The sequence below is a fragment of the Macaca nemestrina genome, chromosome 3 (assembly GCF_043159975.1).
Source record: "Macaca nemestrina isolate mMacNem1 chromosome 3, mMacNem.hap1, whole genome shotgun sequence".
Classification (NCBI taxonomy): Eukaryota; Metazoa; Chordata; class Mammalia; order Primates; family Cercopithecidae; genus Macaca; species Macaca nemestrina.
This window is the reverse complement of record NC_092127.1, coordinates 30,370,578-30,386,670: the sequence shown is the minus strand read 5'-3', so window position 1 is coordinate 30,386,670 and position 16,093 is coordinate 30,370,578. Positions and strand designations below refer to the sequence as shown.

Here is a 16,093-nt window from a genome sequence, read left to right as displayed (position 1 = left end):
ACCATTTCAGGAATGGTGAAATATTCTAGGAAATTAAAGGCAAAAAAAAAAAAAACCCACAAAACCTTAGATTAGACATTCAAAATTTAATTGAAATAATTTATGGGAATTGTTAACTCTTTATAGATGAATAATGTATGGTAATTATTATTTATTCATTCAGCTAATGTGGGTGGGTGAGCCCCTTCTATGTGCTCTAGGTTTTCTAGGTCCTGGCAACTCACTCAGTGCTGAACAAGGGCAAAAGTCCTTGTTCGTTGCAATCTATTAGGGGAGACATGTGATCTGCAAGTGAACAAGTAAAACCCATTGCAGGCAGTGAGTGCAGTGAAGAAGAGTAAAGTAGAGGCTGGGCTGATGGAAGCAGGGGAGTGGCCTGAGTGGAATGGTTCTGTTTCACCCCCTGAAGACTTAGGTTTATACTTTTCCTGTTTCTGATACCGCATGTTAATCTGATTTACAATTTCTAAAAATGGGGTTTCACTCTCCAATTCCCTGTTCACTTTCTTGGGTCCGATACCACATGTTCAGCTGATTTCCAATGTCCAAAAGTGTGTTTCACGTTCTCCCTCTTTGCCCTTGCCAATTTCTTTCTTTTTAATCCCCTGTAGTTTTAAAGAAGTAAATTGGAAGTGTGTTCAATTTACCATTTCAATTCAGAATCTTTGTTCATAGGTGCTTTTTAAAAAAAAATAGGTGAAACATTGCTTATGAATAGATTGATTTGGAAGTTGCCATTTTATAAACTATCTTTTTTGAATCTGTTCATTTAAAAATAGTTGTGGAAGAAAATGCTGATTATTAAAATATATGTCTGTCATTCCTGGAAATTTAAGACTTTCAGTTGGTAGCTGAGAAGCCCTCTCTCCCAGAATCTCTAGAAAGCAGCAGCCATGGTGATTCCTACAAATAAATAAAAAGCTATCTTTAAAAAAAAAAAAAAAAGTGCTTGTCAATATAATTCCTACAGGGAGCAGCATTTATTACTTGGAAGCAGTGATGATTATCATGCTTGCAGCTATGAAATATACATTTATTTAAAGCAATAAATCACTAACATTAAACAAGTCCTAAAGGGTGTTGTTTGTTCTATATAAGACCTTGAAAGATTTTGTATTCTATTTCCCTGAAAATAAAATGTGTGAGAACTGCTTAGCTGTTGTTAAATGCAACTCATCCTCCAGGATTTAGTTAAAATAGACACCCTTTATATAAAATACAAACATCTGTATGATTGATGTTTTAGATTCCTCTTCCCCTGCAAAAAAGGGAGAGATTATGTCCACATTCATGCACGTGAGTATATGCGTGAGTGTTTAAGGTGAATCAAATGAAGTTGCTAATATTTGAACATGTTTTTGTGAGCTGCAGGAAGAAAAAAATTCCCTTTGGGTTCTGATAGATTTCTTGGGTATAGTTTTGTTTCAGTACTTTGAAGGAAGGGACTGTATCATGTTAATTTTTGCCCTGGAACTCACAACTTTGTAGGTACTCCATTATTGAATAGTTGTAAAAAAATTTTTTTTTGTTTTGAGAGCTTGACACAGTAAAGTAGAAGACTACTTCGATCTCTTTATACAAACCCTGGGTTTTTTAAAAAAATTAATAAAATGTTTTATATAAAATTGTATCAAGCAAACCAGGATAAGCTAATTTTCTGAATTGGCTTCGGCTTCTGGTATCTGTAAGTTAATTATTTGTTGTTTTTTTTTAATGGTACATTGTAAATAAAATGTTTTTAAAGCTTTATATTTTTCCATAAACATTAGATAGGTCATAATAGTGTATCATTCTAATAGCTAAGTGTATAATTCTATAGATTGTTCTAAGAAATACAAAAGAAAATTGTCCTGTTTCTCCCATCCGTGGCTTCTTTTCATGTGTCCTGAGGATTTTCCTACTATCCATCCCAGGCTCTGAATCCTTGGCTACCCTAAGCCCTTTTAAGTCTGTATGATACCTGTGTCATTGTCAGAGTTTTGAGCCCCCTGTAGCAGGAGTCTCCACCCCTGGGCCACAGACTGGTACTGGTCCCTGGCCTGTTAGGAACTAGGCCGCACAGCAGGAGGTGAGCAAAAGGTGAAGGGAGCATTACCACCTGGGCTCCACCTCCTGTCAGATCAGCGGCGGCATTAGTCTCATAAGAGTGCAAACCCTACTGTGAACTGCATATGCAAAGGTTCTAGGTTGTGCACTCCTTATGAGACTTTAGTGCTTGATAATCTGAGGCGGAACAGTTTCATCCCAAAACTATCCCCCCCGCACCCACAGAGAGTGGAAAAGTTGTCTTTCACGAAACCTGCCCCTGGTGCCAAAAAGGTTGGAGACTGCTGCCATGTATATATATATATGATTAGTTATAAAATAGTTCTTTATTTTTAAAAATTGCTCCAATCATCTAGTATAATATAGCATGGAAATTATCTAAAAACCAGGGATACCATTATTGAATCCTTGAAATCTTAAAAAGTCTTAGATGCCATCTGGTTTAGCATTTATGTATTTCTGGTTTTTCAGCTGAGCCTGGATAATTATGTACATTTACTATTTGATCTTTCTGTCTCCTTTATTCTTATAATATATGATACGCAGATATCTTCTAGCCTGTGGTTTTTTTTTTTTTAATGCTAACCACTACTCATATATCACAAATTAAACTCATGACCCACTAATAGGTTAAGAGTCTGCCAAAAAGCAAACAATATGTCTACACAAAGCACTTTAAAATTATTACAACAAATACTTGTGAAGGTACTTTGTATTTTCTTCCCACTTTTTATTCTCTGATCATATATGTGATAATTATTTGACTTCTATTATTGTCTAAACAGATACTAAATTCAAAACATTTCTGACAATTTCTGGCCCACATTTTTCTTAAACCCACGAAACTTTGCTTGTCCAAAGAAATTTAGCAAATACAAGGGGTGGGAAAAAGTAAAATGCATGGTCTATAGGTAATAGTGTCATAGTTTATGGTGAGGGGTGAGGGATGAAGGCTAAAGAAAACAGAGCTGGAAACTGCAGAGTTAACTGGGATGTGCTTCAGAAGACCATGACTTGTTCATTTGCCTTTATAATTCAAATCAAAAGGTCAGTGCATTGGTAAAACAATGATTCCTGGCTCCCATATATGATAGATATGGGTCATCTCTTGCATTGGTATTCAAAATTGCTTTACTGCTTCTCCAGGAATAAATACATTTTATGGTGCAGCACAGACACTCCTACTCATTCCAGAAATAAAAGTTTCATGAAACAGAACGTATTCTTTCTATAACTGATGTGCTTTGATAGTTTAACTTCTTTTTAAAAAAATACTGGTAGCAAAAGTAAAGTGATTTCCTGACACATAAATCTGAGTCAGTTTGCACAGCACTGTCCTATTGGACAGAATCTTTGAGTACACCTGTCATTATCATTTTGCTTGTTGCCAGAGCCCCCCTGTGTAATGAAAAGTCTTATATAGGAGGGATGACATAGAGTCCAATCAGAACATGCCATTGCCCAACTGGACCAGAGAAAACCACTCAAGTCTGTCCTTCCAGAAATGTTGTATCTGGGAAAATATATTCACAGAATATATTTTTCTGTTGTGCTTTGTTTTAGTAATTAACAAACTCTATCCAAGAACATAAAATTTGTCACTAAAGCTTAACAGATAAAAGGAATGTACATAGGAAATGTTTGATTATGTACAAGAAACATCTAGTATAATTTTTATTTAGCCGAAAGTTTGAATGATATCATGACTATTATAATAATGACAGTAATAGCAGTTCTCATTTATTGAGTATTTACTCTGTGCCACAGACTCTTATTGTCTTTACTGCATTTTATTCTCACAGCTATCCAGTAAAACAGATACTGTATTTTTCTTTTTAAATGAGAAAACTATGCCTTAGGGAAATTGATCAACTTACCCAAAGTAATACAACTAGTAAGCATTTAAATGTCTGACGTACACCCTGTGCTCTTTACCACTGCCTTTAAAGTCCAGCAGGACCTTGGAAACAGATGGTCTTGAATCATGTCACTGCCACGGTTTTTTTTGTAGTTGTTTTTTTTTTTGTTTTTTTTTTTTTTAAGAGACAGAGTCTCTTTCACCCAGGATGGAGTGCATTGTCACAATCACAGTTCATTATAACCTCAAACTCTTGGGCTCAAGCAATCCTCCCACCTCAGCCTCCTGAGTATCTGGGACTATAGGCATGCACCACCACACGTGGCTAATTTATTAAATATTTTGTAGAGATAGGATCTTGCCAGATTGCTCAGGCTGATCTTAAACTCCTGGCCTCAAGCAATCCTCCTGCCTCAGCCTTCCAAAATGTTGGGATTATAGGCACGAGCCACCGCGCCTGGTCTTGCCATCTCTTAATTATATGGTGCTGATGCTGAGCCTTGGTTTCCTCCCTATGAAATGAAAAAGAAAACGCACTTCACAGAGCCATGGTGAGGAGTAAGGAAAGAACTTAGTGTGTAATTAGTAAAGCTACTGAATGATAAGAAAATACAGGACTTTTTTTTTTTTTCCCCCCCAGTGGACACTTTTATTGTTTATTTAATGGATTATCAATTTTGTCTCCCTACCTACAAATGGAATTTCATCTTGTTTCCATGCTGAGTAGTGAAACAGTGACAAAGCTAATCATAATAGCCTACATCAAAAGAGAACTAAGCTAACAGAAAACCCAAGACTTGAAGAGACTGTGACATCAACAGCTAGAACCATACTAAGGTGTAAGCTGTTTCTCCACAGTATCCCCACAGGAAGGAAGAGCGATCAAATTTCCTTTTTTGCCAACTTGTGGGCTAAAAAATGGTATATCAGTTTTCATTTTCATTTATATCATGTTGTTAATTTTTTAATTGATCATTTTTTATAGATTTGATCCATGGAAAATATTCCTTAGAATGTTTGAATTAAATATAGTTATTTCTGCTGACTATTGTAGGCATCCACCTGCCCAAAAGGCACAGGAGTGGACCAACTGACTTGTTGGAGAATTCTCAGAGCCACCTTTCATTTTTCACTCATGTGATAATAAGCCTTGTATCTCATTTACAATTGAAATTTCCCATTTGAAGTTTAGTAATGTCTTTAGTGGCGTTAGAACTGGAGTTACAGTGTAAACTGTTGCCTCTAATTCAACAAGTAAGTGTCATCATCTCCACAGTGACAGAATTCTTTGTGTACCTGCAAGAAATTCAACTGGTGTTAAAGATACTTGAGATGTGTTTTTCAATAAGCAACATTGTAGGGCATTTAAAAAGAAAGGAACCTAAAGCATTCTTTTTGAACACTTGTTTTTCATAAAAGTTGTAGTGTTTATAAAGTATGTCTTTTGCTTTTCAGAACAACTCTTGGAATTTATGCACCAGTTGCCTGCTTTTGCCAATATGACGATGTCCGTGAGGCGAGAACTCTGTGCTGTGATGGTGTTCGCAGTGGTGGAAAGAGCAGGGACCATAGTGTTAAATGATGGTGAAGAGGTGATTAGCTATTCTTACCACCTAAAAAGTTTCTTCTTAAAGATATCTCAATACAGCAATTGAACAAAACCCCAATTCTTACTTTTTCCTTTTTAACACCCAACAACAGTAAGTGTGAATAAATCAAGAATTATGGTACACCTGTTATGTCACTGTATTAGTCCATTTTCACACTGTTGATAAAGACATACCTGAGACTGGGAAGAAAAAGAGGTTTTAATTGGACTTACAGTTCCACATGACTGGGGAGGCTTCAGAATCATGGCAGGAGGTAAAAGGCACTTCTGACATGGCAGTGGCAAGAGGAAAAATGAGGAAGATGCAAAAGCAGAAACCCTTGATAAAACCCTCAGATCTCGTGAGACTTATTCACTAGCACGAGAACAGCATAGGGAAAACCACTCTCATGATTCAAATTATCTCCCACCGGGTCCTTCCCACAACACATGGAAATTATGGGAGTATAACTCAAATGAGATTTGGGTGGGGACACAGAGCCAAACCATATGAGTCACTATATTCCAAATCCATTCTATTTCCCATTATTTGCAGAATTTCATATGCAAATAGAAAGTTTTGATATATTAACTTTTCAGTTTTTACATCTTAAATGTTCGTAAATTTAATGCCTTTTTTCAGACAAAATGATATTGAAGCAATGATGATCATTTTGTCTACATGAGCTTTGGGGGACAGAGAAATTTTTTTCCTTGTGTCATTTTAGAGAAGAATATCCAAAGTCAAACTAAAAGGGCATTATGATACGCGTTCTGTGCTAGGCATATGGAAACATGTCGATATGTGGCTGTGTTTTATTCCTTTTTCTGTGAACTTGTTAAACAGTAAAATAGAGTTACTTGTTTTATCTCCACAATGGAAGATCTGCTCATTCATTTTTAGGGACCGTACTAGCACCTTCAGCTGTATGATCATGATGTTACTTTCTGCTTTTGTCTTTATTTTTTTGGATTAGCTGGACTCCTGGTCAGTGATTCTCAATGGATCTGTGGAAGTGACTTATCCAGATGGAAAAGCAGAAATACTATGTATGGGAAATAGTTTTGGTGTCTCTCCTACCATGGACAAAGAATACATGAAAGGAGTGATGAGAACAAAGGTGGATGACTGCCAGGTATAAAATATATCATTAAAAGTATATATTTTATTCTTAATAAAGAGCACTTATATGCCATTGTGATGAGATTTTTCTTCCTATATAAATACCTTACAAATAAATTTTTTTTTTTTTGAGACAGAGTATTGTTCTGTTACCCAGGCTGGAGTGCAGTGGCACAATCTCGGCTCACTGCAACCTCCGCTTCCTGGATTCTAGTGATTCCCCTGCTTCGCCTCCGGAGTAGCTGGGATTGCAGGCACTCACCACCACACCCAGCTAATTGTGGGTTTTTTTTTTTTTTTTTTTTTTTTTTGGAGACAGAGTCTCACTGTGTCTTCCAGGCTGGAGTGCAGTGGTGCGATCTCAGCTAACTGCAACCTCTACCACCCGGGTTCAAGCGATTCTCCTGCCTCAGCCTGCCGAGCAGCTGGGACTACAGGTGCGCGCCACCATGCCCACCTAATTTTTGTGTTTGTAGTAGAGATGGGGTTTCACCACATTGGCCAGGCTCGTCTCGAACTCCTGACCTCATGATCCACCTGCCTTGGCCTCCCAGAGTGCTGAGAGTACAGGCGTGAGCCACTGCACCTGGCCTTTTTGTATTTTTGGTAGAGATGGGGTCTTGCCATGTTGGCCAGGCTGGTCTCAAACTCCTGACCTCAAGTGATCCACCGCCTCAGCCTCCCAAAGTGCTGGGATTACAAACATGAGCCTCCATGCCTGCACCAATAAAATTTTAATGTGGAACTATTACTTTTAGTCTTATAACACCGCAGAAAGGTAAAAATTAATCTCCATTAAAGTTACTTGAACTGCACAGAACTGTGAGTTCAATTAAAAAAAAGTGATTGCCATCAGTAATTAATAATCTCATCAAAATATGGAAGTAAAATGCACATTATGAAGTAAATACATTAATAAAAGTGATTAGGTATAGTTATGCAGTGTTTTTATTTAAATACATGTAAGAAATTGATTTTAGAAGAGTCATGGAAATTAATCATAGTGTGAATCAGTAGAATGACTTGCTAGTTAAATAATAGCTAATAAAAAAAATACTTGATAGCAAAAGACAAATAGTATCAGTATTGATATTTTATTAATATTTATTATTTAAAAGCATTTAATAATTGACTAGAGAAAATACTAAGGCCAAATGTGAAACTAGATTGATTTAACTGGCAACCAGCATATTACAGAGAAATACATTTAAGATGCTTTTGATATTATTAGGTGTTTATAATTTATGACTTCTAAAAGGATTTGTCTCTGAAACAAAATTAAATGTAAACAACCAAATGATGTGACTTAGACTAATTAAGTGTCATTGTATTTATTAGTCTGCAGTTTGAAAAACACCTGAATATAGTTTATTTTAAAATAACATAATTGAATTTTTATAGTGCCCGGTCAATGTAAAATGGTATCACTCATTTAAATATTCATTTTAAGCATTTTACTTACTAAAAAGGAAAATGACCATGGCTATACATAAAATTATCTTATTTATAGAATCTAAATAATTCCACCAGCTAATTCCTTCCATGAGCACCATAGAGGAAAAAAAAATAAGGCTATGAATTCAGTGTTGTAAATATGTAATGCCAGAAACGCATTCTAAATATATTTACTTCCCAATTATTTTGTATAGTAGAGGAAAACAAAATGGTATAAGAGAGGAAAACAAAATGGCTAATTCTCAGTTTTGTGGTATAATAGAGGAAAACAAATGGTAAATATTGAAGTCTTTATTTAGCGGGAATGTGCATTTAAAGGGAATTATATATGCTATTTCAGCTCTGTAATTGTACTCTTGGAAAAAAAAAAAAAAACTAAATCTAAACTGAGTCAAAACAAGCTAGCAAATTGTTAAAGGTTTTTCCTGTCTCCTGTCTTCTCAGTTCTTCCCTGAACCCTTCTACATAGTGGAATTACAATAGTGTTTGAGTTAGAGTGTGTGTCCTTAAAGGGCAAGTAAAAGGTTTTTTTTTTTTTTTTTTTTTTTTTTTGAGAATTCAGCCATTACATTACTACCCCTTAGCCAAACTCTTTTGTTAGAAGTTTTGTAAGTATGAGACTGAAATGATACGCGGCATAGAATGTTTCAGGATAATTGATTGAAATGTTATATGACTGAATATTATAGAGTGCTTAAGTCATGTCAAATGTACCAGGTAACATTATTTATCTGGGAGTTCTGGAAAAGGAAGAGGAAGTAGGGGTTATGTTAGGGAAAAGAATCTAATTTATTTACCAGGTGAAAGATTAGTGGGAAACCCACATAGTCAGCAGGGAAGAGTCCAATTCAAAATAAAACTCTGATTAAGATATATAGACTTCTGGCTGGGCGCAGTGGCTCACGCCTGTAATCCCAGCACTTTGGGAGGCCAAGGCGGGTGGATCACGAGGTCAGGAGATCGAGACCATCCTGGCTAACATGGTGAAACCCCGTCTCTACTAAAAATGCAAAAAATTAGCCAGGCGTGGCGGCGGGCGCCTGTAGTCCCAACTACTTGGGAAGCTGAGGCGGGAGAATGGCATGAACCCAGGAGGCAGAGCTTGAAGTGAGCCGAGATCGCGCCACTGCACTCCAGACTGGGTGACAGAGCGAGACTCCGTCTCCAAAAAAAAAAAGATCTATAGACTCCTATAGCTCCTAGTATGAAGTTAATTATGAAGAGGGTCAAGGGTTGAGGTACCTGCTAAAGAAAGTCCCTGTCTTCCTTTCTGCTCCACTCCACACCACTGTAAAAGGAATATGTTAAATCAGGGATTTCGTTCCTGTACTTCCATTGACCCATCTGCTCAGGCCTAGCATTTTATCCCTAAGGAATTCCTTAAACAGGGATGGAGAACGAATTTTGGCATTTTAAGTGCTTGCTTGGGATACCATTTTAAAATATCATATATCTGTCAGAAAATACAAATGTTAGTTCATCTCCTTGTTGAGAGAGGTAAAGGAAACGGTGAGAACCATATTTTTATTCATGCATAAAATAGCCTCCGTGAGTTTCTGTTATTTTACCGATCATATTGTAGGGAAGCAAGTTATTGAGTGAAATGAACAAAAATGATGCTATCTTTACCAAGAAAAAACAACTTTGTATAGGCTTTGTCGTCATTATCTTATATTTCAGGGAGTTCCAAAATGAATATTGGTTTCTGTAGTAAGATAGTTGAGCTCATGTTAAGCCTAAGAACACAATGATGAATGGATTAAATTTAAGATTTATTTGTTTGGATCCCATGACATGGTCAAGCTCTTGTTTTGCTCTGGGTCCCTTCTTTGTATTCTCTTCCAGTTCTCCCTCTTCAGTGTCTATTCTTACTCCCTGTGTGGTATGAAAGGACAAAATTCAGAGCTTGATACACACACCCTATGGTACCAGGCAATTGGTAATGGTTTTCCATTACCCACATATGCCTCTTTCTTTTCTTTTTCACTTCTTCTGTTTCCCTTTCTTCATTTCCTCTTTTACCCTCTTAGTCCCTTTATTCTTCTCCACTGCCTGTATCTTAGGCCTGCCAGTGACACCCAGGCATTGCTTAGCCCTGCCCTCCACCCTTCAAGTGGGGAATGAACACTTGGATACCTGTGTGAACAATTCGGTATGAATTTCCCTCACAGACTGCAAAGTGCCAGTTTAAATAGATCTAACCTCTTAAAGCAAATCTATGTTAGATTCACCTCTTCCTGGAATCATAGGCACTAATACCACTTAGAGTGTAAGAAGCAGTTTTGGATGAGAAAACAGTTTGCTGTGGATAAATTGAAAATTGATTACACCATATGTGGATTGAAGTTTAATTTTATTTCATTCATCATCTGTAATGTTTTACTTAAATACAAATTATAATGTCATGCCCAAAGGAAAATAATCCTATGATATAAACTGCCATTGACTTTAAGTGAATTCTTATTTGAATTTTTATTTCATACCAGGGTACTGAGATCGTATAGTACTTTCATGGGCTTACAGCAATCTGAAACCAATGAGATTTACAGAAACCTAAAACCTCAGTAAAGCAATTCAGAGATTTTCTGAACAGGTGCGGTGGCTCATGCCTGTAATCCCAGCATTCTGGGAGGCCGAGGCAGCCGGATCGTGAGGTCAGGAGTTTGAGACCAGCCTGGTGAAATCCCATCTCTACTAAAAATACAAAAAATTAGCTTTGCTTGGTTGTCCATGCCTGTAATCCCAGCTACTTGGGAGGCTGAGGCACTTGAACCCAGGAGCTGGAGGTTGCAGTGAGCCGAGATCACACCACTGCACTCCAGCCTGGGCGCTAGAGTGAGATTCTCTCAAAAAAAAAAAAAAAAAAAAAAATTTTTTTTCAAAGATTTTCAACTGACTTCATCGTATTAGTTAAAATTAAATGTTACCTGTGAATTTCATGTTAGATCTATAAATTTGTTATAGCAAAAATAAGTAGCTTCTTTAAAAAAGATAAATATTTTCATGTAAAATGTATTTCTTTTTAGGTGCCAGTTCTATATGACCATATTAGAAATTCAGTTTGGGATTTTTTTTCTTTTTTTTCCTTTCTGGATGGTATTTCAGCTTGCTACAGAATAAATGCCAAAATGTCTGTCTAGACACTAAGAATTTCAAATCAAATGTATTCTAATTAAAAAAAAGTCTGTAGTCAAAATTAATTTTAGTACATTTCTCTTCAAAAAGCATTTTTCCCTTATATCTACTTATTCAGTTGAATTCAGGGATGTATTTCTTTTTTAGAAGATAAATGAGAAAATGAGTATTTAATTATGTTCTGTAAAACTGAGCGCAAGAAAGAACACCTAGAATTATTTGGAAATAAAACCATTCTAAATCTCTTCTATGTATTTGGGAATAATTTTGCTGCTGTGTACAAAGAAATAAAATATTTTTTAGATAAGAAACTAAGGATCATATACTTTGAAACTTTATACACCTGTGGTCAGTGTTAAGGAAATTGCTAGAAATAATGTTAACCGTTTATTTATAAAATTAGTGTGATACTATGAGCAATATTTTTAAAAATGTAGTATCAGAGCTCTAAAAGTATTTTTAATATAATTAAAGTATACATAATTATTAGTACAAAAAAAGCCTATATCTTTTGATTTTTAACTTTTTGCTTCAAAATGCTTAATAGAAAAACTAGTGAGATTAGCCAACTCTGGGAGAAACATGATACTGCAATATGCTGTTCCTCTTATGAACTGCTGCTTCTACTTAAAATCTATTGGTTATGCAGAAAGCATGAAAAATATAGAAAAATATTAAAATGAAAGTCACTCAAAATTTGTATTGCTCAGAAATAATATTAACAGTTTATTTCCCTCCAAGATTTTGATGTGCATGTGTAATTTATTTTAAAGTGGCCAGCATGTAGTTATGAGACATCGGGCTGTTTAGCCATCTGTACAATGAGGATAATAGCACCTTCCTCATGGTTTGATTAGGAGGATGAATTGAAAAAGTTCCATAAGGCTGCCACAGTGTGATGATGATGGCGGTGATGATGAAGATGTTGTCATTATGATTATCATAATACTTAGTGTAGTATCTTTTTTAAAAATTCATATGAGCAATATAAAAAGAATAATGTATTATCAGAGCTCTAAGTGCCCTATGAAATCATGATTTCAGGTGGTTGCATCATATTTTATCTTATTTACAATATAATTTAACCACCTCCTTTTTCATCTTCTTCACATTAAAGGAGAAAAAGAAATACTATACTTCTTTCCATTTCCAAATGATCTCTTGTCTCCTCACTAACCTCTAGTTAATTTCTATAATAAGTGATTTTTATCATTCATTCTTAACTTTCTTTAAAACTTGTAAGAAATGTAATTTCTTAAGTGGTTTGCCCTAAGCTCTGAAATTTTTTATATTTGGGGTCAGGGAGAGTAATGACTTAATATGCAGATTTTAAACTTTTTCTTTAAGAGCAAGGATTACCCTTAATACCAGTTATAAGGATAATGGTTTGAGCTATAACACATATGTGGTTTGTGTTTTGACCTTCTTTGAACAAGCTTTCTAAAATGGTGTTTCATCAATGTAATTAGCAAATATGTCTACTCCATAGGTATCTTTGAGTGTCTGTATCTTTTATTAAAATCATTCTCATTCAAAAATTGTTGCTTTTTCAAATTCTTTTAATTCACTAAATGATAATTAAGTTTTTACATCTATTCTCCTACAGTTCTGCTCCCCCCACTGCAATGTTTTTTAACTGTGAAAGAAGCATGAAAAAGCTATCTTCTAATTTTGTCTTTAGGTTTTTAAAATTGTTAGGATTTTGAATGTAAAATACATATAAATACTCTAGAAATGAAACTTTTCTTGACCGAGGAAGAAATACATTAAAAGTAGAGAAGTCTGATTAAGGTTCATTACAGCATTAATTTAGAAAGTATGGGAAAGACAGGGAAAATGTCAGTTTTAAATAATTAAAACACTGAATTATTAGTACTGCTAAGTCTTTTACAAGCACTTTATCATTAACATGTGACTTATGTTTTATTCCAGTTTGTCTGCATAGCCCAGCAAGATTACTGCCGTATTCTCAACCAAGTAGAAAAGAACATGCAAAAAGTTGAAGAGGAAGGAGAGATTGTTATGGTGAAAGAACACCGAGAACTTGATCGAACTGGAACAAGAAAGGGACACATTGTCATCAAGGTAGGACGCAGGACCACTCCTACTTCCCAAGGAAAGGAATTTTTTTGGTAGTATTGGTTGTGGCAGTTTAGGATTTTTTTCATTTTTAAGCCTATCTCTTAAAGGTTATCAGTTGTGGAAAATCTTTAGGTATGATCTCCTGATGAATAGCAGTTTCATTTATTGTTAACTGTGTTACTACCCAATTAATTTTATGTTGAACGTTTGAAATCCCAGTACCATATAAATGTTACATATATATATATATAGTAATTAAACTTTTTTTTGTTACAGGGTACCTCAGAAAGGTTAACAATGCATTTGGTAGAAGAGCATTCAGTAGTAGATCCAACATTCATAGAAGACTTTCTGTTGACCTATAGGACTTTTCTTTCTAGCCCAATGGAAGTGGGCAAAAAGTTATTGGAGTGGTTTAATGACCCGAGCCTCAGGGATAAGGTTGGAAATATATTCTATTTTGATTCTTAAATCTGAAACGTTAAAATGTAAACATGTAAATATTTGTCACAGCAATTATGTCCAGATTAATGTAATGAAATAGGAGAATGTACTTCTTAAGCAAAAAAAAACACAAAAAGGTGATATAAAAATATTAGTTCAGACTTAGAAATATGAACAAAATATTAGTTCAGTCTTCTTTAAATACAAGGGCCAATAAATTGGCCACCAAATGTTTAAACATTTTCTAAGTTCTGTTGGGAGTGTGTTAAAACATAATCAAACATCTGGATCCCATAGGAATCTGCATTTTCTAGTTTGGTAGTCAGTGTACACCAGATAAAAGTTACAATTTTTAAATTGGCACCAAAGCAGCATTTTATGGCAGTCATCACTCACTGTAGGCCCCAGGATTATAATTCTAAGGAGACCATCTAGAGCTCTTGAGAGCACTAAGGCCAGATTGGATGATAAACTATGTTATCTTATCTCCTTCCTTTTATATTCTGCACCCTTATGGAGCTTTCTAGGCTTAATAGCATTGATTCTCTTTGTCTAGTCTGTTCTTCTACCTTTACTTTCTAGAAGTTTCTGTCTTTTGTGTTAGCTGATTTTTGTTTTATTACACCTTTGCTTTTATTTTGATCTGTTTCAAATGCATTTTGAAAGTTAGACAAGTTTTAGGTTAAATACCCTCACAGACTCAGAACCTTTCCTGGCAAAGCAACATGAAGTCTATAGTGAAAGTAAAAATAATTGATTTTCAGAAGGTCATCCTCATTGAAGACTTTATTGTTAATTTATTTTCCTGTTTGTTATTATTAGGTAAAGTGTTTGAAAGTTGGATATCTTTTCTGGAATGACTTTAATCACATTTTTGGCACTAAAAAGGACACTTACGGAAAATAATTGACTTTTCAGGTTACACGGGTAGTATTATTGTGGGTAAATAATCACTTCAATGACTTTGAAGGAGATCCTGCAATGACTCGATTTTTAGAAGAATTTGAAAACAATCTGGAAAGAGAGGTAATATTTGTGGTTTTTTTTAAGATCAGCTTAAAGTTCATTTTATTCAGCCTGTTTTTGAGTTGACACTACTGTTTCTGAACTCTTACAGAAAATGGGTGGACACCTAAGGCTATTGAATATCGCATGTGCTGCTAAAGCAAAAAGAAGATTGATGACGTTAACAAAACCATCCCGAGAAGCTCCTTTGCCTTTTATCTTACTTGGAGGCTCCGAAAAGGGATTTGGAATCTTTGTTGACAGTGTAGATTCAGGTAGCAAAGCAACTGAAGCAGGCTTGAAACGGGGGGATCAGGTATGCTATTTCTAAACTCAGATTTAAGGGTGAATTTTGGTGTCTGTGTTGTTGTTTTGTTTTGTTTTGTTTTTCCAGTCAGTTTTGATACATTAATTTTATAATTTTATTTTTAGATATTAGAAGTAAATGGCCAAAACTTTGAAAACATTCAGCTGTCAAAAGCCATGGAAATTCTTAGAAATAACACACATTTATCTATCACTGTGAAAACCAATTTATTTGGTAAGTATTTGGCATACTTTTCGTTTTTCTCCTTTTGGCCTTTTTTTCCCCCAGTATTTCAGACATCATAAGAAAGCATGTATGGTAAAAGCATAGATTCGATCTAAATAAAAAGCTACTGACTTGACCATAATATATATTTTGAATCTATGTCTTTATTGATAACTGAAATATTTTATTGATAAATACGAAAATACCCATAAAGAGTGTACTGTACTACTCTTTTTAAACTTATTTTGATAGAGCAACATACCAAGCAGATTTGGCGTCATTCATTTACTGTGTGGTTTTGTTTTTCTGCAGGTTTGCAGTTTTGATAACTGAAGTCTGTACTTCTCATGTATTTCCAAGTTCCACAATTGCCTTAGAATTGTTCTGATATCTTCTAATTGCCATTATGTGGTGTTTCTGTTTTCATTTATTTTAGTATTTAAAGAACTTCTAACAAGACTGTCAGAAGAGAAAAGAAATGGTGCCCCCCACCTTCCTAAAATTGGTGACATCAAAAAGGCCAGTCGCTACTCCATTCCAGATCTTGCTGTAGATGTAGAACAGGTGATAGGACTTGAAAAAGTGAACAAAAAAAGTAAAGCCAACACTGTTGGAGGAAGGAACAAGCTGAAAAAGATACTCGACAAGACTCGGATCAGTATCTTGCCACAGAAACCATACAAGTAAGCATCTGCCTACATTTTCTGTGCATTATTTTGTTTTGTTAAAATGATATGCAAAGGTAGTGATGTAATTAATGTTTGCATGAGTCTGAAAATGTTCTAGGTTTTTATTACTGAGCTATTTTGGAAGAAGTAATTAAAC

At 35.1% G+C, this 16,093-nt stretch overlaps 1 protein-coding gene across 18 annotated transcripts in view; it reads left to right on the top strand.

Moving 5' to 3' along the window:
• Positions 1–16,093, top strand: part of LOC105488645 (Rap guanine nucleotide exchange factor 2) — a 259,652-nt gene that overhangs the window by 217,153 nt on the left and 26,406 nt on the right. For all 18 annotated transcript variants that reach the window (XM_011752894.3, XM_011752890.3, XM_011752891.3 and 15 more), the window contains 8 exons: positions 5,360–5,496; positions 6,470–6,628; positions 13,138–13,290; positions 13,564–13,728; positions 14,650–14,757; positions 14,849–15,052; positions 15,169–15,277; positions 15,705–15,951. In XM_011752894.3, coding sequence (XP_011751196.2) covers positions 5,360–5,496; positions 6,470–6,628; positions 13,138–13,290; positions 13,564–13,728; positions 14,650–14,757; positions 14,849–15,052; positions 15,169–15,277; positions 15,705–15,951 — 1,282 coding nt within the window. The remainder of the gene's footprint in view (positions 1–5,359; positions 5,497–6,469; positions 6,629–13,137; positions 13,291–13,563; positions 13,729–14,649; positions 14,758–14,848; positions 15,053–15,168; positions 15,278–15,704; positions 15,952–16,093) is intronic.